This window comes from Protopterus annectens, chromosome 4.part0, assembly GCF_019279795.1.
Source record: "Protopterus annectens isolate FY-2018-M chromosome 4.part0, PAN1.0, whole genome shotgun sequence".
In the NCBI taxonomy this organism is placed as follows: Eukaryota; Metazoa; Chordata; order Ceratodontiformes; family Protopteridae; genus Protopterus; species Protopterus annectens.
The window spans coordinates 476,475,787-476,497,811 of record NC_056733.1 but is presented as its reverse complement, the minus strand read 5'-3'; the positions used below and the strand labels follow the sequence as shown (position 1 = coordinate 476,497,811).

Sequence of the window (22,025 nt, the reverse complement as noted above, 5' to 3'; positions counted from 1 at the left end):
GGTGGTTGCTGTTATGACCCAGTCATCCAGATATTGGAACACCTGGGACCCCTAACAAGTATGAGATGAGTGCAACCACTGCCATGCACTTTGTGAACACTTGGGGGGCTGTGGTGAGACTAAAGGGCAAGGCTCTGAACTAGAAGTGACTGGCTCCCAGCTGAAAGTGGAGAAGCCTCCTTTAACATCTGCCCATTTGTATATGATAGTATACTTTCTGGAGGTCTACTGAGTACATCCAATCATCCTTCCTCAGTAATGGTAAGATGGACTGTACCATGACTTGTCTGGTTTATGTAATGGTTCAAACTACTGACATCCAATGGGCCACAGGTCCCAGTTTTTCTTTGGCACCAAAAAGAACCTTGAATAGACACTGAATCAGTGTTGGTCTTGTGAGACCTCTTGGATGACTCATTTGTCAAGCAGTTATTTTTTGTGTTGTTGGCCTTCCACTGGGTGGGTGGCACAGCAGGACGTTCTTTTCAGCCAGGAGACTGGTAAAGAAAAGGAATCATATAGTTTCTAGTTATAATTCTCTGCACTCACACGTCATTGGCAATGGACGTCCAGGCCATGGGGCGCAGAGAAAATTGCCCTTGACTTCTTCCACAGTGCGGCAGATGGATAATAGTTTATGAGTGCAGAAAAGACCTGCTGGAGAAGAGACCATGAAAGCCTTGATTTTGTGTTCCACCTCTGCCATGTTGGCGATGTCCATTAGGATTCCCCACCCCACCCATGTGGGGGGGGGGCTATTATTAGAAGCATCCAGGGCAAAACTTTAGGAACTGTGGAACTAGAGTTTCTTCCCACCCTTCTGATTTCTAAGACCGATCCACTAGGGGATAGAAAAGCATACCCCAATGGCAGACGGGGTGTTGCTCTCTTGCTTGTTTTTAGACAGCCTCTCTAACTTTAGGCCCAAAGTGCACCCATCATATGGGGCATTAATAAAGAACACCTTGAAGTGTTTTGCAAAGGTCACAGGGATGCATCCAGGCATGCCAGTGAACAGCTATTCCGGTGCCTAATGCTCTCAGTGCTCTTCATTCAAGATAAGGTGCATAGACATGTTTGACTAGGACTGTAGGTAGCCAACAGCTCTTTGACAACTTTCTTATCCTCCACAGGTGAGGACCCAGAGAGGGATTAAGTTAGCTGCTTGGTCAAACCCCTATGAAATCATGTAGCATGTGCCAAATTCAGCTAAAGCATAAACCCACTTAACTAACCTATCCAATTCCCTGCATTCCTGGAGAGTGGAGCTCTCCTTGACAAGCTCCTTCTTGGTGACCGCTACCACCACTATAGAATCCACCACTGGACTCCTGCTCCAAAAAACTTTTTTTCTTTAGCAGAGACAAATTTTATTGGGTTTCCAACTGCATCCAGTTCCTTCCATGTCTGCCTTGAAACCAGGTCAATCAGTTTGTCAAGAGGGACTACCCTAGAGATAGATGGACCAGCCCTGAAAGCCTCAAGGAATACAGATTCTTTCTGGAAGGGGACATCAGAGGACTAGCGCACTTCGTGAAGTTTGAGCATTTCACCAAAGAAGACATCCTCAAAGGTGGTATCTGGAGGACCTCAGAGTGAGACTGTGACAGTTAAGAGGACAATATGAGAGAAAGCTGCAGAATGACAGTGAGAGAAAGTGCGAGACATTGTGTAAGTGTGCAAGAGAGAGTGTGTGTGAGTGAGGGCAAGGGCAGAGCATGTGTGAGTGAGGGCAAGGGCAGAGCGTGTGTGAGTGAGGGCAAGGACAGAGCATGTGTGAGTGAGGGCAAGGACAGAGCGTGTGTGAGTGAAAGCAAGGACAGAGCGTGTGTGAGTGAAAGCAAGGACAGAGCGTGTGTGAGTGAAAGCAAGGACAGAGCGTGTGTGTGTGAGTGCAAGAGAGTGTGTGTGTGTGAGTGCAAGAGAGTGTGTGTGAGTGCAAGAGTGTGTGTGTGTGAGTGCAAGAGAGTGTGTGTGAGTGCAAGAGAGTGTGTGAGTGCAAGAGAGTGTGTGAGTGCAAGAGAGTGTGTGAGTGCAAGAGAGTGTGTGAGTGCAAGAGAGTGTGTGAGTGTGTGAGTGCAAGAGAGTGTGTGAGTGAGTGCAAAAGAGTGTGTGAGTGCAAGAGAGTGTGTGAGTGCAAGAGAGTGTGTGAGTGCAAGAGAGTGTGTGAGTGCAAGAGAGTGTGTGAGTGTGTGAGTGCAAGAGAGTGTGTGAGTGTGTGAGTGCAAGAGAGTGTGTGAGTGAGTGCAAGAGAGTGTGTGAGTGAGTGCAAGAGAGTGTGTGAGTGAGTGCAAGAGAGTGTGTGAGTGAGTGCAAGAGAGTGTGTGAGTGAGTGCAAGAGAGTGTGTGAGTGAGTGAGTGCAAGAGAGTGTGTGAGTGAGTGAGTGCAAGAGAGTGTGTGAGTGCAAGAGAGTGTGAGTGCAAGAGAGTGTGAGTGAGTGCAAAAGAGTGCAAGAGAGTGTGTGAGTGAGTGAGTGCAAGAGAGTGTGTGAGTGAGTGAGTGCAAGAGAGTGTGTGAGTGAGTGCAAGAGAGTGTGTGAGTGAGTGCAAGAGAGTGTGTGAGTGAGTGAGTGCAAGAGAGTGTGTGAGTGAGTGAGTGCAAGAGAGTGTGTGAGTGAGTGAGTGCAAGAGAGTGTGTGAGTGAGTGAGTGCAAGAGAGTGTGTGAGTGAGTGCAAGAGAGTGTGTGAGTGAGTGAGTGCAAGAGAGTGTGTGAGTGAGTGAGTGCAAGAGAGTGTGTGAGTGAGTGAGTGCAAGAGAGTGTGTGAGTGAGTGAGTGCAAGAGAGTGTGTGAGTGAGTGCAAGAGAGTGTGTGAGTGAGTGCAAGAGAGTGTGTGAGTGAGTGCAAGAGAGTGTGTGAGAGTGAGTGCAAGAGAGTGTGTGAGAGTGAGTGCAAGAGAGTGTGTGTGAGTGAGTGCAAGAGAGTGTGTGAGTGAGTGCAAGAGAGTGTGTGTGTGTGTGAGTGCAAGAGAGTGTGTGAGTGAGTGCAAGAGAGTGTGTGTGAGTGAGTGCAAGAGAGTGTGTGAGTGAGTGCAAGAGAGTGTGTGTGTGTGTGAGTGAGTGCAAGAGTGTGTGTGAGTGCAACAGATCATGAGTGTGTGTGTGTGTGTGTGTGTGTGTGTGTGTGTGTGTGTGAGTGCGAGAGAGCAAGTGTGAGTGCAAGTGTGTGTAAGTGAGTGAGAGGGAACAAGCAAGTGCAGAAGAGTGAGTGAATGCGAGTGTAGGAGAGTAGTACGAGTGTGGGAGTGTGAGAGGGACAGTGAGTGAGTGTGGGAGTGCAAGAGGGAGCGAGTCAGTGAATGTGGGAATGCAACAGAGAGAGCGAGTGTGAGTGTGTGTGTGTGAGAGAGAGAGCAGTGTGAATGAGAGAGAGCAAGTGTGAGTGCGGCAGACTGACAGTGTACAAGACAGAGAAAGTGTGAGCGAGTGTGTGAGTGCGCGACAGAGAATGAGTGTGTGAGAGTGCGAGAGAGAACGACTGTGTGAGGGCGAGAGAGAACGACTGTGTGAGGGCGAGAAAGAACAACTGTGTGAGGGCGAGAAAGAACAACTGTGTGAGGGCGAGAAAGAACAACTGTGTGAGGGCGAGAAAGAACAACTGTGTGAGGGCGAGAGAAAGTGAGTGTGTGAGAATCTCCGAGAGAGAGAGAGAGAGAGAAAGCGAGTGGGTGAGACTCTCCGAGAGAGAGGGAGAAAGCAAATGGGTGAGTGCAACAGAGAGACGGTGAGTGGGTGAGAGTGCGACAGAAAGAGACAGAGTGGGAGAGAGTATGACACAGAAAGAGACAGAGTGGGTGAGAGTGCAACAGAGAGAGAGAGAAAGGGTGAGAGTGCGACAGATAGAGAATGGGTGAGAGTGCAAGAGAATGGGTGAGAGTGCAAGAGCGAGAGAATGGGTGAGGGTGCGAGAGCGAGAGAATGGGTGAGTGCGAGAGCGAGAGAATGGGTGAGTGCGAGAGCGAGAGAATGGGTGAGTGCGAGAGCGAGAGAATGGGTGAGAGAAAATGGGTGAGAGAATGGGTGAGAGATTGTGACAGTGCAAGAGTGGCAATACGAGAGAAAGCAGCAGAACAACAGAGAGAGTATGAGATGGTGTGTAAGTGTGCAAGACAGAGTGTGAGAAAGAGAGGGGGGGCGACAGTACAAAACACAGAGAGGGAGGCGACAGTACAAGACAGAGAGCACATGGGAAGAGACAGACAGCACACGAGAGTATGAGAGAGACAACACACGAGAGTGCGAGAGGGACAGCACATGAGAGTGCGAGAGAGAGCACGAGAGAGAGAGAGCACACGAGAGAGAGAGCACACGAGAGAGAGAGCACACGAGAGAGAGAGAGCACACGAGAGAGAGAGAGAGCACACAAGAGTGCGAGAGAAAGAGCAAACAAGAGTGTGAGAGAGAGCACACAAGAGTGTGAGAGAGAGCACACAAGAGTGTGAGAGAGAGCACACAAGAGTGTGAGAGAGCACATCAGCATGTGAGAGAGAGCATGTGAGAGTGCGAGAGAGAGCATGTGAGAGTGCGAGAGAGAGAGAGCACACAAGAGTGCGAGAGAGAACATGAGCATGTGAGAGTGCGAGAGAGCGTGCGTGACAGTGCGAGAGAGAGTACATGAGAGTGCTCGAGAGAAAGTGTGTGTGAGTGTGTGTGTGTGTGTGTGTGTGTGTGTGTGTGCGCGTGCGTATGTGGTCAGAATCCAAGAGAGAGAGTGTGACAATGCAAGAGAGGGGGAGTGCATGTAAATGGGCAAAAGAGAGTGCATGTGTGAGAATGCGAGAGACAGTGTGTGAGAATGTGAGAAGAGAGAGTGTGTTTATGTGTGTGTGAGAATGAGAGAGAGAGTACTTGAGAATGCGAGAGAGAGTGTGGTGTGTGAGAATGCAAGACAATGTGTGTGTGTGCGCGTGTGTATATATATATATATATATATATATATATATGCGAAAGAGAGGGAGTGTGTGTAAGTGGGCAAAAGAGAATACAACAGAGTGAGTGAGTGAGTGAGAGAGACAGCGTGTGTGAGTGCAAGAAAGAGAGAATAAGTGAAAATGCGAGTGTGTGTGAGAGAGTACGAGAGAGGGAGATTGTGGGAGTGAGCGACAGTGTGAGAGTGACAGCACAAGACAGAGAGAGCATGTGTGAGAGACTGTGCTACAGAAAGACAGCTTGTGGGAGGGTGCGAGAGGGAAATTCAGTGTGCGAGAGGGAGGGAGAGTGAGAGCGCATGTGAGAGTGCCAGCGTGTGTATAAGAATGCGAATGAGAGAGTTTGTGTGCCAGAATGCGAGCGAGAGAGATGGTGTGTGTAAGAGTGAGAGTGTGATATAGAGTGTGTAAGCATGTGAGTGCAAGAGAGACGGTGAGTAAGCATGAGAGTGTGCAAGAGCGAGACAGTGTATAAGTGTGATACAGTGTGTATGTGTGAGAGCGTGAGACAGTGCGTATGGGTGAGCACAAGATTGTGTGTGTGTGTGTGTGTGTGTGTGTGTGTGTGTGTGTGTGTGTGTGAGTGAGTGAGTAAGAGAAAGAGAGAGAGAGAGCACGAGTGTGTGTGTCGGAGTGCAAGACGGAGTGAGTGTGTGTGTGTGTGAGAGCGCGAGACAGTGCATGAGTGTACATGACAATGTAAGAGAGTGAAAAACAATGAGCAAGACAGTGTGAGAGTGAGTGCGTTAGACAGCAAGTGTGCAAGAGAGAGAGCGAGTCCGCAAGTGAGAGCAAGAGCAAGTGCGTGAGAGAGAGACACAGCAAGTGCGTGAGAGAGATCGAGAGAGAGAGAGAGAGAGAGAGAGAGAGAGAGACAGCAAGTGAGTGAGAGAGAGACAGCAAGTGAGCGAGAGAGAGATTGTGTGAGTGGGCGAGAGAGAGCAGGTGTGCAAGAGAGAGGGAGAGCAAGAGAGTGAGAGCAGGTGCATGAGAGAGAGCTTGTGCGTGTGTGTGGGCGCACGAGAGAGCATGAGACAATGTGGGAGTACATGACAATGCAAGAGTGAAAGTGCGACAGTGTTTGTGTGTGTGAGAGAGCGAGTGTGTGCATGTGAGAGACCGAGAGCACGCACGAGAGACCGAGTGCATGCTAGACATTTTGAGTGCACAAGAGAGAGCAAGCAAACGAGTGTGTGTGCGCGTGAGAATGAAAGAGTGAGTGAGAGTGCAAGGCAGAGTGTGCGAGAGTACAGAATGTGAGTGAGAATGAGAGTCAGTGAGCGTGCGAGACAGTGTGTGCATGTGTGGGTGCATGTGAGACTGTGCATGTGAGTGCGAGACAGAATGTGAGAGAATGAGACAATGTGTGCGTGTGAGGGCGAGACAGTGTGTGTGTGTGTGTGTGTGTGTGTGTGTGTGTGTGTGTGTGTGTGTGTGTGAGTGAGTGAGTATATGAGAAGGTAAGTGTGCAAAATAGTGCGAGACACAGTGCTTGTGAGAATGCATGTGCGAGAATGAGAGACAGTGTGTGTGTGAGAATGAGAGAGAGAGAGAGTGTGTGTGAAAGTGTGTGCGTGTGAGAAAGCGAGTGTGTGCGTGTGAGAAAGAGTGTGTGCGTGTGAGTGTGTCTGCCTGTGCGTGTGAATAAGAAACTGTGTGTGTGTGTGTGTGTGTGTGTGTGTGTGTGTGTGTGTGTGTGTGTGTGTGTATGAGAATGAGTGTGTGTACGCATGTGAGAATGAGTGCATGTGAGAATGTGAGTGCCAGTGTGAGAGTGCAAATGTGCGAGTCTCTCGCACTCCTACACACATACACTCTCTCAGAGTGAGAAAATGTGTGTGTGAGAGTGCATGAGTGAGTGTGTGTGTACACAAGTGTGTGTTTATGTGCTTGTACCCTGAAAAGGACGAGTGCATTAGAAAATTAACAAATGTTTATGAATATTAAAATATGTAGAAAAAAACTTGAAATGGTGAACTAAAATGACAATTAATTAGATCTGAAATTAACTTTTGATTTGAAAGTTTACAAAAGGTGTACCAATACCAGGAAAAGCTGCTTAGAATGCAACAAGTGAAAGACATAACTATCCCTGAATTCTAAAAATTAATAAGTACTAAACAGCTCTTTATTAGCCCTGTTGAAATAATGTGCAATGTTGGTCTCATCTGTAACTCATTTTAGAGTAACCTATTTCACATGCTCAGATTACCCTATGAGGTCAAGCATTAGGCAGCACAGCATATCACTGCAGTCTGAATAAAACTGTGAATTTATGAAATGACACTTTACAGTTATTTTTCTTTGTGGGGAAAGGGGATTTACGTGGGTCAAGCAAATGGAATGTTATAACATTACCAGTTTCTCCAACACTAACAAGAATATTCAAGACACTGTTTGGCATAAGAAACATATGACAATCAGCAGCAATGGTGGAGTACTTCGGAGAAAATACAACCTTATATTGGGCTGCCATTTTATGATTTCACAGTTGAAAATTTTTCCCAAACTCCAGTGTGAGAACAGCAAAATATAAACATCACACAAAGCTCATCAAGAGGATGTAATTCTATGATAAGCAGCTCAGAGCATGACAAAGCTATCATTAGAATATTATCTACTATACAAATTCAGTCGTCATCCGCCCAAAAAGTACCTGGCAATTTCACATTTGTTCACGTCAACACCTCGTTTTGGCATGAAGCCCATACCCCTCTGTGGCTCTTTACTGGTGAATGTATTAAGAAAATGAAGATAAGGTGATTCGCCTGTGATTTCAAAGTATCGAATGCTGCTGTCACCCTGAACATAAAACCAAAATACTACTGTCAAACTCTAAACAACAAATACAAAAATCAAGCAAAATATTTACATTTAATGCTACTCAAAGTAACACAATCATGCAGGTTTACTTATGACACAGTGAGGCCATTAATTGCCTAAGAAGTTACTTAGAAACTATCAACAATAAACAGAATAGTAAATACCCTAAGAATACATAGAATATACTTAAATTGCTGATAAAGTACCTGCTGCAACTGAAAATGAATCAAATCATTTCAACAACATCAAATTCAGACACAACTGCCAAATTCAAGCACCTACAAAAATGGCCTTTTTTTTAAAAACCTTTATTGAATTATCACTTGTGACATAGGCAAACTTACATTTATATAAAAGAAAAAACACATTAATATGTTCACAGTTACAGACATTCTACATCATTCTAAAAAAAAAAAATGTCATTTAAGTATAGGTTACAATATGGCTAAAGCCAAACAATCTCAAGTTTTCAAATTAAAAAAAAAGTTTAGGACAGCAAAAGAATTTCTGAAGCTTGTTCGACAACCATGCTCAAATTAAACTTACCTTCCTTCACATTTTGATGTACTTTTGACTATTTAATGCCACCTACACAAATGCCACAGATGTAGCCTACCTGCTGGCAGACAGCTTCAGCAAAATTTTCACCCCTCTGTCACCCCATCAGTAAATCAGGACATCCCCAGCACCTGTCCCACTCCCTTATCTCTAGGGAGCAAGTCATTCACTGCCCTCTCAAAGGCAAAAAATACAGCCTCCATGGGACCTGATAACATCCCAGACTGCATCTTACATGAATTCAGGCAGGAACTTGCTGCACCATTAGGCATCCTATTCAACCAAAGCCTGAGTACCAGCTTTGTCCCAGCTGAGTGGAGGACAGCCACAGTTATCCATTTCCGGGAAATTATAGACTCATCAGCCTAACTAGCCTGATCTGCAAGGCCATAGAACGGATTACCTTGGACCTCATTAACAAGGACACTGGCAACCTCCAAATACTCAATCCCACACAGTTTGTTTTCGTCAAGGGGAGGGCATACCTATGAAATTCGGTCAACTTCTTTGAGACCGTCACCAAAGCCTTGGACGAGGAGAAGACTGCGCACACTGCCTACCTTGACCTGGCCACAGCCTTCAATATCACTCCCCACTCAGGTATAATAAACTCTCCCAACTAGGCATCAAACCATATGTTACCAGTTGGGTAGCAAACTGGCTCACTGATAGAACCCACTTAGTCAAAACAGAGGAAGCCACCTCAAACAGTAGACCCATAACGAGCGGGTGTACCTCAGGGTTCAATCTTAGGGCCTCTGTCGTTTGAGATATACTTTTCTGAGATGCAGGTCAAAACCAGTGGGCTATGGCTGACCAGGTTTGCAGATGACTCCAAGCTAGGCACTGTCATCAATTCCCCTAGTGATGTGGACATCCTCCAAGAGGGTCTCACCCAAACAAATGACTGGTGCCAGAAACATGGCCTTAAAACTGAATGCCAAGAAATGCATCATGATCCCCTTTGGGAAGAGTGAAGTCCCCACAAATTATCACATTAATAACAAGGTCCTAAGCACACAGTCAGTCATGAGGGACTTGGGCACCTAGGTTGATAGCAAACTGACTTTTGACCACCATACTGCTTTCGTTGTATGGAAAGCTCAACCTCATTAGGAAGGGCATCTCATCCAGGGAAAAGGAGGTCATAACATCCCTGTATTCTTCCCTTATAAGACCCATTATTGAGTACAACACCCCTTTCGGCATGTACCTCAAAGCACATGCAAGCAGCTGGAGAGACCACAGAGGTTCCTCACCAAGAGAATCCAGGGCCTCAAACATCTACCCTACATAGACAGGCTAAAAGCCCTGTGCCTCTACTCAGTCTCATACAGACACCTCAAAGGTGATGTTTGTCGGGCATACAAAGCAATCTCAGACCCTGCCTTGATAGGACTGCTGCATATCTGCAAGTCAAGTTCCACTTGAGTAACCCACATGCATGACCTCAACCTAGTCTGCGCCATCAACAGGACTTGTTGAAGGGACAAATTTGTGTCCCAGACACACCCCCTTCTGTGGAATAGACTCCCTCTCTACGTCAAGCAGAGTACGTCTAGCCCTTTTTAAGAGCAACCTGGACAACTGGATGGGGAATAGAATATACAATCCTGGGATTACACTCGTGTCCCTATTGGACAGGGACATTGGCTGTTGATTTGTTGGAACATGGGCTAATTTCTTGGCACGGCTTGTAACAGCCTCAGGGCCAACAGTCTAGTAACTTCCTATGATCCTATAACATTCTTTCCTCACTTGTTCAATAGCCTGATGAAGGCTGCCATGGTGACATGATTGTTTTCATGCAAAGACTCCTCCATCCCACAAGACATCCAATTCAATGAGAGGCAAGGCATCTATTGTTTGCATGCCTCGGATTTGGTGTGGGGAAGGAGGAAGCAAAATTCAGGATCTGGATGAAAGATCAAGCTAGCCAGAGACCATCACCTGGAACCTACAACAGGGAAGATGCCTAAACAGGTAAGGATGTTTCAGCAGGGACTGGCAGTAGACAGTCTATTGAAGGACCTGCATGTGCAGACTGAAGTAAAACAAAATACATACATCAAGCGAATGAGCCTGCACTCTGCATTATGGTGACTCCCTGTCCATATTTCTCCTCTAAAATCCTATCCTTCTTACCTCACATCAAATCTCAATCTCAAGTTTTCACACAACTTATGGTTGTCTATAAAATTTCAAATTTACTAATAAATGTATGCCAGATGAGCTACTGACAAACTCTTTTCTTCCTATATTAGAACATGCCCTGCCTGCAACTGGCCTTCAGTTCTGTGCAGAATGTGGATCTCCCTCAAGAGATTAAGTCTGATATTCATTAAACTAAACCCTTTTTATCAGCATCATTGCATCACCATTTCTAAAACCAACTGGCTCAAAGTTCTCTTCAAAACCTCCTTACTCCTTAACACACTCACTCAGATTACCCTATGAGGTCAAGCATTAGGCAGCACAGCATATCACTGCAGTCTGAATAAAACTGTGAATTTATGAAATGACACTTTACAGTTATTTTTTCTTTGTGGGGAAAGGGATTTACGTGGGTCAAGCAAATGGAATGTTATAACATTACCAGTTTCTCCAACACTAACAAGAATATTCAAGACACTGTTTGGCATAAGAAACATATGACAATCAGCAGCAATGGTGGAGTACCGGAGAAAATACAACCTTATATTGGGCTGCCATTTTATGATTTCACAGTTGAAAATTTTTCCCAAACTCCAGTGTGAGAACAGCAAAATATAAACATCACACAAAGCTCATCAAGAGGATGTAATTCTATGATAAGCAGCTCAGAGCATGACAAAGCTATCATTAGAATATTATCTACTATACAAATTCAGTCGTCATCCGCCCAAAAAGTACCTGGCAATTTCACATTTGTTCACGTCAACACCTCGTTTTGGCATGAAGCCCATACCCCTCTGTGGCTCTTTACTGGTGAATGTATTAAGAAAATGAAGATAAGGTGATTAAGCCTGTGATTTCAAAGTATCGAATGCTGCTGTCACCCTGAACATAAAACCAAAATACTACTGTCAAACTCTAAACAACAAATACAAAAATCAAGCAAAATATTTACATTTAATGCTACTCAAAGTAACACAATCATGCAGGTTTACTTATGACACAGTGAGGCCATTAATTGCCTAAGAAGTTACTTAGAAACTATCAACAATAAACAGAATAGTAAATACCCTAAGAATACATAGAATATACTTAAATTGCTGATAAAGTACCTGCTGCAACTGAAAATGAATCAAATCATTTCAACAACATCAAATTCAGACACAACTGCCAAATTCAAGCACCTACAAAAATGGCCTTTTTTTTAAAAACCTTTATTGAATTATCACTTGTGACATAGGCAAACTTACATTTATATAAAAGAAAAAACACATTAATATGTTCACAGTTACAGACATTCTACATCATTCTAAAAAAAAAAAATGTCATTTAAGTATAGGTTACAATATGGCTAAAGCCAAACAATCTCAAGTTTTCAAATTAAAAAAAAAGTTTAGGACAGCAAAAGAATTTCTGAAGCTTGTTCGACAACCATGCTCAAATTAAACTTACCTTCCTTCACATTTTGATGTACTTTTGACTATTTAATGCCACCTACACAAATGCCACAGATGTAGCCTACCTGCTGGCAGACAGCTTCAGCAAAATTTTCACCCCTCTGTCACCCCATCAGTAAATCAGGACATCCCCAGCACCTGTCCCACTCCCTTATCTCTAGGGAGCAAGTCATCACTGCCCTCTCAAAGGCAAAAAATACAGCCTCCATGGGACCTGATAACATCCCAGACTGCATCTTACATGAACTCAGGCAGGAACTTGCTGCACCATTAGGCATCCTATTCAACCAAAGCCTGAGTACCAGCTTTGTCCCAGCTGAGTGGAGGACAGCCACAGTTATCCATTTCCGGGAAATTATAGACTCATCAGCCTAACTAGCCTGATCTGCAAGGCCATAGAACGGATTACCTTGGACCTCATTAACAAGGACACTGGCAACCTCCAAATACTCAATCCCACACAGTTTGTTTTCGTCAAGGGGAGGGCATACCTATGAAATTCGGTCAACTTCTTTGAGACCGTCACCAAAGCCTTGGACGAGGAGAAGACTGCGCACACTGCCTACCTTGACCTGGCCACAGCCTTCAATATCACTCCCCACTCAGGTATAATAAACTCTCCCAACTAGGCATCAAACCATATGTTACCAGTTGGGTAGCAAACTGGCTCACTGATAGAACCCACTTAGTCAAAACAGAGGAAGCCACCTCAAACAGTAGACCCATAACGAGCGGGTGTACCTCAGGGTTCAATCTTAGGGCCTCTGTCGTTTGAGATATACTTTTCTGAGATGCAGGTCAAAACCAGTGGGCTATGGCTGACCAGGTTTGCAGATGACTCCAAGCTAGGCACTGTCATCAATTCCCCTAGTGATGTGGACATCCTCCAAGAGGGTCTCACCCAAACAAATGACTGGTGCCAGAAACATGGCCTTAAAACTGAATGCCAAGAAATGCATCATGATCCCCTTTGGGAAGAGTGAAGTCCCCACAAATTATCACATTAATAACAAGGTCCTAAGCACACAGTCAGTCATGAGGGACTTGGGCACCTAGGTTGATAGCAAACTGACTTTTGACCACCATACTGCTTTCGTTGTATGGAAAGCTCAACCTCATTAGGAAGGGCATCTCATCCAGGGAAAAGGAGGTCATAACATCCCTGTATTCTTCCCTTATAAGACCCATTATTGAGTACAACACCCCTTTCGGTATGTACCTCAAAGCACATGCAAGCAGCTGGAGAGACCACAGAGGTTCCTCACCAAGAGAATCCAGGGCCTCAAACATCTACCCTACATAGACAGGCTAAAAGCCCTGTGCCTCTACTCAGTCTCATACAGACACCTCAAAGGTGATGTTTGTCGGGCATACAAAGCAATCTCAGACCCTGCCTTGATAGGACTGCTGCATATCTGCAAGTCAAGTTCCACTTGAGTAACCCACATGCATGACCTCAACCTAGTCTGCGCCATCAACAGGACTTGTTGAAGGGACAAATTTGTGTCCCAGACACACTCCCTTCTGTGGAATAGACTCCCTCTCTACGTCAAGCAGAGTACGTCTAGCCCTTTTTAAGAGCAACCTGGACAACTGGATGGGGAATAGAATATACAACCCTGGGATTACACTCGTGTCCCTATTGGACAGGGACATTGGCTGTTGATTTGTTGGAACATGGGCTAATTTCTTGGCACGGCTTGTAACAGCCTCAGGGCCAACAGTCTAGTAACTTCCTATGATCCTATAACATTCTTTCCTCACTTGTTCAATAGCCTGATGAAGGCTGCCATGGTGACATGATTGTTTTCATGCAAAGACTCCTCCATCCCACAAGACATCCAATTCAATGAGAGGCAAGGCATCTATTGTTTGCATGCCTCGGATTTGGTGTGGGGAAGGAGGAAGCAAAATTCAGGATCTGGATGAAAGATCAAGCTAGCCAGAGACCATCACCTGGAACCTACAACAGGGAAGATGCCTAAACAGGTAAGGATGTTTCAGCAGGGACTGGCAGTAGACAGTCTATTGAAGGACCTGCATGTGCAGACTGAAGTAAAACAAAATACATACATCAAGCGAATGAGCCTGCACTCTGCATTATGGTGACTCCCTGTCCATATTTCTCCTCTAAAATCCTATCCTTCTTACCTCACATCAAATCTCAATCTCAAGTTTTCACACAACTTATGGTTGTCTATAAAATTTCAAATTTACTAATAAATGTATGCCAGATGAGCTACTGACAAACTCTTTTCTTCCTATATTAGAACATGCCCTGCCTGCAACTGGCCTTCAGTTCTGTGCAGAATGTGGATCTCCCTCAAGAGATTAAGTCTGATATTCATTAAACTAAACCCTTTTTATCAGCATCATTGCATCACCATTTCTAAAAACCAACTGGCTCAAAGTTCTCTTCAAAACCTCCTTACTCCTTAACACACTCACATTTAAACTCATCAACAAATGTTATTGTCCACCCTATCTAATCTACTTCATTTCCATAACACTGACTCTACCTAACTCCGACAACAAACATTTACACAGACCACCTTTTGATCTCTCTCCTGTAGAAAACGCCTTTCACAAAACACTACCATCTTCCTTGAACTCACTCTATAGAAAAATCACAAAGCCCTCTTCTACCCAAGAATTTAAAAATCTTAGTTAAAGACCACCTTACACAATCCTTTTAATGCAAATGCTATTATACCACAGGCAGGCCACTGCCACCATCCTTGCTATAGCATTTCCACCTTTACTGATTCTCAACTCCACAGCGTATCAACTATCCTCATTCATTCCTCTTCTGTCCTACTCTTTTTTGATCTCTTAACCCTTACACTTTGCTCTCTACTTCTCCCCAGTTATACTTACCAAACTTAACTTTGGGTTTAGTTCATAAACCCTGTTCTGAGCAGCCTACACTCACTCACCTATAAGCTTCACATACATTTAACATGTTTTTACTAAATACCCCCTCCCCCAGGAAGATGTGTTTGAAATGATTTTTTTCTCTCTATTTTAATCCTTTTATGTACAATACCTCCTCTACTTACCTAATAGTTACACTACTGTAACAACTTGTTGCCTAAAACTTCTGATTCTTGACTATGAAATAACTATTGCATTATGGAACTGCCACATTATCTTAATTCATTTTCTTTTTATGAACAATGGTATTGCTGTAGAATGCATCTGCATTCTTTGCTTAATTTTCTGTAAATGTAATCTTTTTGAACGTTTAGCTCAAGTTGTGCCTGAAAAGGGTCTTTGGTACAGTTTACTTAGTTAACAAATGTAAAAACACAGTCCACTAAAGAGATCAGCTACAGGAAACATATCCTGTAGCTTTGTTAGTCCAAAATAGTTCACATAATCCAGAGTCAGTACTGGACTATTAGAGAAAAATCTGGTTAACCACTACATCAGACATCTGGTAGTAATAAAGCACTGTCTGGCCAAGTGACTTGCTGAGAGTCACACAGAAAAACAGAGGTGGAAGGTATCAAAACCTTGATGAGCTACACATAGTATCATCTTCTTCTTCTTCTTTCAGCTTTCCCCAGTTAGGGGTCGTCACAGCGGATCACCTGTCTGCTCATGATTGGCAGTGGAGTTTTATGGTGGCGAGTTGCCAGCCCGGCATCCAACCTTCCACAGAAGGCACACACACACACACTCATGCCTAGGGCCAATTTAGAGTGTCCAATCCACCTACAGCATATCTTTGGGATGTGGGAGGAAACCGGAGCACCCGAAGGAAACCCACGCGACCACAGGGAGGACATGCAGACTCCACACAGAAGGACATAGTATAAAATAGCGTTTATTAGCTTCTGTTCAGCATTTTGTACACCCATGCCATTCAAGAGACTTTGGTAAGCTCTAGACATCTATCCTGGATGTCAAGCACATTCATCAAATCTACGGTAACAAGGACTGCTTGAGAAGCAACCAAACAAAATATGGCGCATGTGGCAGGAAGCCTGAAGGCAGTCAGGTATACAACTGGTCTGAACCAACAGTCTTCCTGAGGAATAAAAAAACACAGCAAGAAGACCTCAAGCCCTTTTCAGCAGTAGGAGCTCCAGAATTTCCGTTTTGGAGTAAAAGTCTATCCTAAGCTAAAAATATGTCCATCAAATCTACAACTCCAAATGACCTCTCAGTAGAAGGCTGTCTTGAGATAGGGGAGAGGTTTACCAGTCTTAGGAAGTGCTGAATTTTTACAGTGCCTCACACTCAATGATCCTCAGTGATGGCTTCACATGTGGCTATGAACATGGAAATACTTCCAATCCCTTGAGCCTAAGAATGCTGACTTGAGAAGAGCACAGACTGGACTACTGTCAGTGTTTGAGGGTCAGGGCAGACTTCTGCTGGTTAGCTGCAATAAGAGTCTGGTACTTGATTACGTATTACTATCATTGCCAAGGTTGATTTCTCCAAAGGTCCATGAGGTCTGAGTAAATGCACAAAACTCACTTTCCCTTGAAAAGATAGTCCTCTCATTTCAGCTAAAAGGGACTTTCAGACTCTTGTCTTTCAATTCCTCATGAAGACTGAGACTAGACAAGCAAAAGTAAACCACCTTATAAATGCTGCTCTAGATGAAACATCCATGGATTTACAACACATCTTATCATTTAAAAAGTTTAATGCAACAGTTTTAAGAGAAAGTTTCCCAGCTATCTTACTGGTAAGTTTATCACCAAAGAGACTGGAATGCCAAAGACCATGCAATCTAGTTCACTTCCTAGAAACATACAAAAACAACATATCAGGAGGCACAGATATCCAGTACTGCAGTCTTCTACTTGTGCTGAATAGAATAACATTTATTTAATTATTTGACATTTGTTAACTGGGTTAGTCCAACTGAGCCAGTAGCCCATTTTCAGTGCAGACCCGAGGAGAAAAGCTCCGGTGATAAAAATAACGTTCATAAACACAGAGTAACAATAACATACAGAATTTTATATAGTAGAACTTAGTGAAATAATCTTCTTCTTCTTTCAGCTTTTCCCGGTTAGGGGGTCACCACAGTGGATCACCTGTCCGCTTATGATTGGCAGTGAAGTTTTACGGTGTCGAGTTGCCAGCCCGGCACCCAACCTTCCACAGAAGACACACACATGCAAGCACTCACACCTAGGGCCAATTTAGACTATCCAATCCACCTACAGCATGTCTTTGGGATGTGGGAGAAAACCGGAGGAAACCCACGCGACCACAGGGAGGACATGCAGACTCCGCACAGAAGGCACCCCAGCTGAGGATCGAACCAGCGAACCTCTTGCTGTGAGGAGGCAACGCTAACTGCTGCACCACCGTGGCTGCCCCAAAAATATTTGAAGAAACACTGTCAGCCAAAATAAATCAGTTTTCTGGAATTTGCAACATATCTGGGAAAATGAAGTAGGGTAGCACATTCAACATCCAAAATGTTGATGTTTAACTCTCCTTTCCAAACCAATTTGTATTTGTAAGACAGCCTTCACCTGGATCCCAAAATAATTTTTACAGATCCCAGAGATAGCTCCTTTCATACAATAAATTCCCTTCCTTATTTCAATCCACCAAGAAATCCAAAAAGGCAAGTCCTTCCTAGTGATAAAGCCTAATTTCATGAGTCTAAAAATCTGCAACAAAATCTAGTGACCCAATCATTGTCTAATTCCTTTTGCTGAAATTTACCTTTAAGACAGACCCAAAATAATAAAGACTTTCCAGGTAGTAATTGCTCCCAATACTGTAATTTATGAGAAATGCACAACTTAACCTTAATGTCTATATTTAAGGGACCAAACTGAGTGTTAATTATAAGTAAAGTGAGAAATGGTGGAGAATTTCCTGTAAACATTAGAGTTACCATCTAAACCATGCCAACAAGATAGATTTCCAAATTCCACTGACTCTAGGAGAGAAGTCCCCAGCACAATTTATGATAGGCCACTTTTGCATACAGTTCCAAATCAAATAATGAAAGCTATCTCTTATCCGCTGATAAAGAAAGGAAATCCCATGCAAATCTCAGTTTTGACCTACCCACAAAAAAGTAGTAAGCATTCTCTTTACAGTTGTAAAAAAAAAAGTGTACTGGAGGGCCAACTGGAAAACCCTAGCATGCATCTAAAGTAGTAGAAAGTACTGTTCTACAACTAAACCTACAGTAACAGGAGATGTTAGAGTAGCCTAAGCTCCCTGGGAAGTAGCCTGCCAAGGACTGCACATCCAGGGCAGCTTCCAAAGCATTAGGGCACATTCCATACACCACTGATCACAGCTTTCTTGCTACTGAAAAAAAAAAAACAAAAAAAAAACAAAGGCGAGAGCCCTGCTAACACTGTAGGTTCTAAAAGAAGAGGGGGACAAGGGATCCTGACCCTGGCAAAACACACAAAAAAGGGGCGATGGAGGGTGGGTAATACAACAGTGATGCATCATGTTAAGTTTACTTACACACCATTAGATCATTGTTGCAGCTGCCTAACCTATATAGGATGAATACTAAATCTTACAAGAAAAGGGATGAGGATAAAGGATTAAGAATCCAGGAGCCCTAGGGAAATCGTTCTAGCAAATCCTGCCCTAGCTGCACCTGGGGAAATCATCCTAGCAAATCCTGCCCTAGCTGTAGAAAACCAGTCAGTTTTGTAATGCCTGGTAAATGTGTGGATAGAAATCTAGTAGCTGTATTAATTGTCCTGGTAGAATTGACCCTGACTTTGCCTTGTAGAGGCTTCTCATGATGCGAACAATACCAAACAGCATGGGACGACTATTTAGAAATAGACTGTTTGGAAATGGTTCCCGCTTTCTTCCTTCATAAGAAATGAACAATTTATTGGACTTTTTGAAGTTCTTTGGCCTGTCAATACACTATCAGAGATGTCTGTGAAATGTAGGGTATGCAGAATTTACTCTCTCTTATTACTGATTCTGGAAGGCATACAGGGGGATGAATAGACTGATTCAATGTGAACTCAAACCACTTTAGGCACGAAAGAAGGAATGATTCTCACACATCCCTATCCTTGTGAAATATGAGCTACAGCTGATGCATCATAAGAGCTTACAACTCATACACTCTTCTTGCATAAAGTAAGCGCAATAAGTAACACCAACCTTGTAAGCTGATAAGAGAAAGTGTCAGTTTTTCCAGTATAAAGTTAAGACTTGGAGCCATCTGCTTCCTAGGTGAAAGGATATGTGATAATCCTTTCAGAACCTGTTTAACCTAAGGTAAATAAAGGTGAGCTCTATTGGCAAACAAAAAAATGGGAGAAGTGCTTTAATGGAAGATTAACAAGGATCAAAGGAAAACAAGTTACATTGAAAATGTAGAACAAAGTGTGCATGAGCCTTAAAAAAGGATCTTAGTTCCTACTCTGGCACCAGACAGAACTTTTAGTCATGTACTCACCATAACTTCAGATGTTTGGGATCCATCTCGCCTACATTCTGAACTGATGGGTTCGGAGCCGATCCCTCGGCTCCGACTCGGCACGCTTATGCTATAGAGCGAGGCCTCTTATTGGCTGAGCTATCTTTATCCCAGGATGCACCACCACTAATCCCCCAGATCTTGTTTGTCCACATTCATGCACACATGCACAACTAGATTATATAACATTGTTAGATGTTTCAAGATGAAACAGGATTCGGACCTTCTGATATCCTCTGATCTCCAAGGAAGGGGGAAGGAGGGTGGGTTATTAGGAATGTAGGCGAGATGGATCCCAAACATCTAAAGTTATGGTGAGTACATAACTAAAAGATGTTATGTGATCCTATCTCGCCTACATTCTGAACTGATGGGACAGCGTCCCTAGCACCTAAATCCTGGGTGGCTCATTGGAAAACACTCCTGAGCACTGTGGAACCAAATGAAGCTCGTCCTCTAGATGCCACATCTAATTTGTAGTGGGAAATGAAGGTGTGCGGGGAAGACCATGTAGCCGCCGCACAAATGTCACTAATAGCAAGCTTAGAATGAAATGCTATCGAAGTAGCCATAGCCCTTGTAGAATAAGCCTTGACAGAGGTGGTAAGCTCTCTGTTAGAATAAAAATAAGCTTGAGTAATACAGTCCCTGATCCATTTGGCAATAGTGACCTTTGTGACAGCTTTGCCCAATTTGTTATCTGCAAAGGATACAAACAACTGATCTGTTTCCCTCGTTTGTTTGGTCCTGTCTAAATAAAAACGTAACTGTCTGTGGACATCTAGTGTGTGGAATATGAACTCCGCTTTGTTAGAGTATTTTGGGAAAAAAACTGGAAGCTCTAATGATTGTTGTAAGCAGAAACTAGAACAAATTTTAGGGACAAAGGAAGGATTTGGCCTGAGGGATACTCTGTCTTTATGAAAAACCAAGTACGGGGGTTTTACAGACAAAGCTTGAAGCTCTGAAACTCTTCTGGCAGAAGTAATCGCCACCAGAAAGGCTGTCTTCCATGATAAGAACTTTACATCACATGTAGCTGCCGGTTCAAAGGGGTAAGAAGTCAAGGTGCGTAACACTATATCGAGATCCCATGGAGGTGCAGGATGAGAAATCGGAGGTCTTAATAGAGCAGCACCTTTCAAGAAGGTTTTACACAATCTGTTGCTCATTAAAGGTGGGTCTATGGATTCATGAAAATTAGAGATTGCTGCCAATTGTACCTTGATGGTAGAAACTGAAGAGCCTTGATTGAAAAGAGAAGTCAAAAATTTTAGTACCTCTGCTACGGGAGTAGAAATGGGGTCCAGGCCCCGGAGTTGAGCCCAAATAGCAAATCTTTTCCATTTGCTAGAATACAGTTTCTTTGTAGCTGACTTATGGGCCGAAGACAATATGTGTACAACATCTGGATCCAATGTATGACTCCTGACTATTGTCGGAAGAGGAGGAGCCAAGCCGTCAATTTTAAGGTGTGCAGGGACTGGTGGGATAGTCTCAACTGGTGAACAAGTAGGTCTGGGATCTGATCCAGGAACCATGGACCTTCCAGAGCATGTCTGCGAAGATAGGGGAACCACACTTGACGAGGCCAGTAAGGAGCAATTAAGATCATTTTGCTCCCCAAGAGAGATGCCTTTTGAATCACCTTGGGAAGGAGAGGAACTGGAGGGAAGGCATAAAGCAAGCCGGTGGGCCAAGGATGGACTAATGCGTCCATGGGGCTCTTCCCCGGAGCCGGGGTTAGGGAGAAGAACTCTTTGCACTTTGCATTCAGAGGAGTCGCGAAGAGATCGCAACACGGAACTCCCCATTTTCTGAAAATCTGACTTGCCACTGTTATATTCAGTGACCATTCGTGAGGAGAGGGGATGGTTCTGCTCAATCTGTCGGCTATCACATTGGACTTGCCCGGTATGTGAGTAGCCACTAGGAAGCGTTTGGTCGAGACTGCCCATTCCCAAACTCTCATGGCTTCTCTGCAAAGAGGCTAGGATCTGGTCCCTCCCTGTTTGTTCAGGTACCAGACAATTGACATGTTGTCTGAGTGAACAGCAATTACGCCCTGAGGGAGATAATCGTGAAGGGCTTGAAGGGACAGAAGCACTGCCCTCATTTCTAAGACGTTGATATGAAGCAAAGTCTCTTCCGAGTGCCATTTGCCTTGGACTGACCTGCCCAGGGAATGCCCCCCGGTCTGGGAGGCGTCCGTGGTCAAAATGGCCGCCGGAGGGGGTAGAACAAAGGGTCGTCCCTGATCCAAGTTGGAGGGCACTAGCTACCAGCGAAGGTCCCGTTTGCAAGATTCCGTGATCCATATGAGGTGACTGAGAGGGAGTTCCTGGAAGGACCACTGAGCTGAAAGAAGCCACTGAAGAATTCTCATGTGTAACCTTGCCAGGGGAACTAGAAGAACCGTGGCGGACATGGATCCTAATAGCTGCAGGACCATTCTGGCTGGGGCTTTGGATCTGGGAAGTAAGGCTCGAACTTGAGCCTGTATGGTTAGTATCCTGTCTGTAGGTAGATAGACCCGCATTTGGTTTGAGTCTATCTCTACCCCTATGAATCTTATGCGTTGAGATGGCAGCAACACAGACTTTAGCCAATTGAAGGTGATTCCAAGGGAATTGCCCAGTGATATAGTGGCTTGTAGG

The 22,025-nt window shown here is 44.2% G+C and overlaps 1 protein-coding gene across 3 annotated transcripts in view; it reads right to left on the bottom strand.

Moving 5' to 3' along the window:
• Nucleotides 1-22,025, bottom strand: part of CORO1C (coronin 1C) — a 1,687,220-nt gene that overhangs the window by 197,457 nt on the left and 1,467,738 nt on the right. For 2 of the 3 annotated variants that reach the window (XM_044068401.1, XM_044068403.1), the window contains exon 8: nt 7,583-7,728. In XM_044068401.1, coding sequence (XP_043924336.1) covers nt 7,583-7,728 — 146 coding nt within the window. Of the gene's footprint in view, nt 1-7,582; nt 7,729-11,198; nt 11,347-22,025 lie in introns of those variants that run through there. The other variant, XM_044068402.1, reaches the window with a different exon arrangement.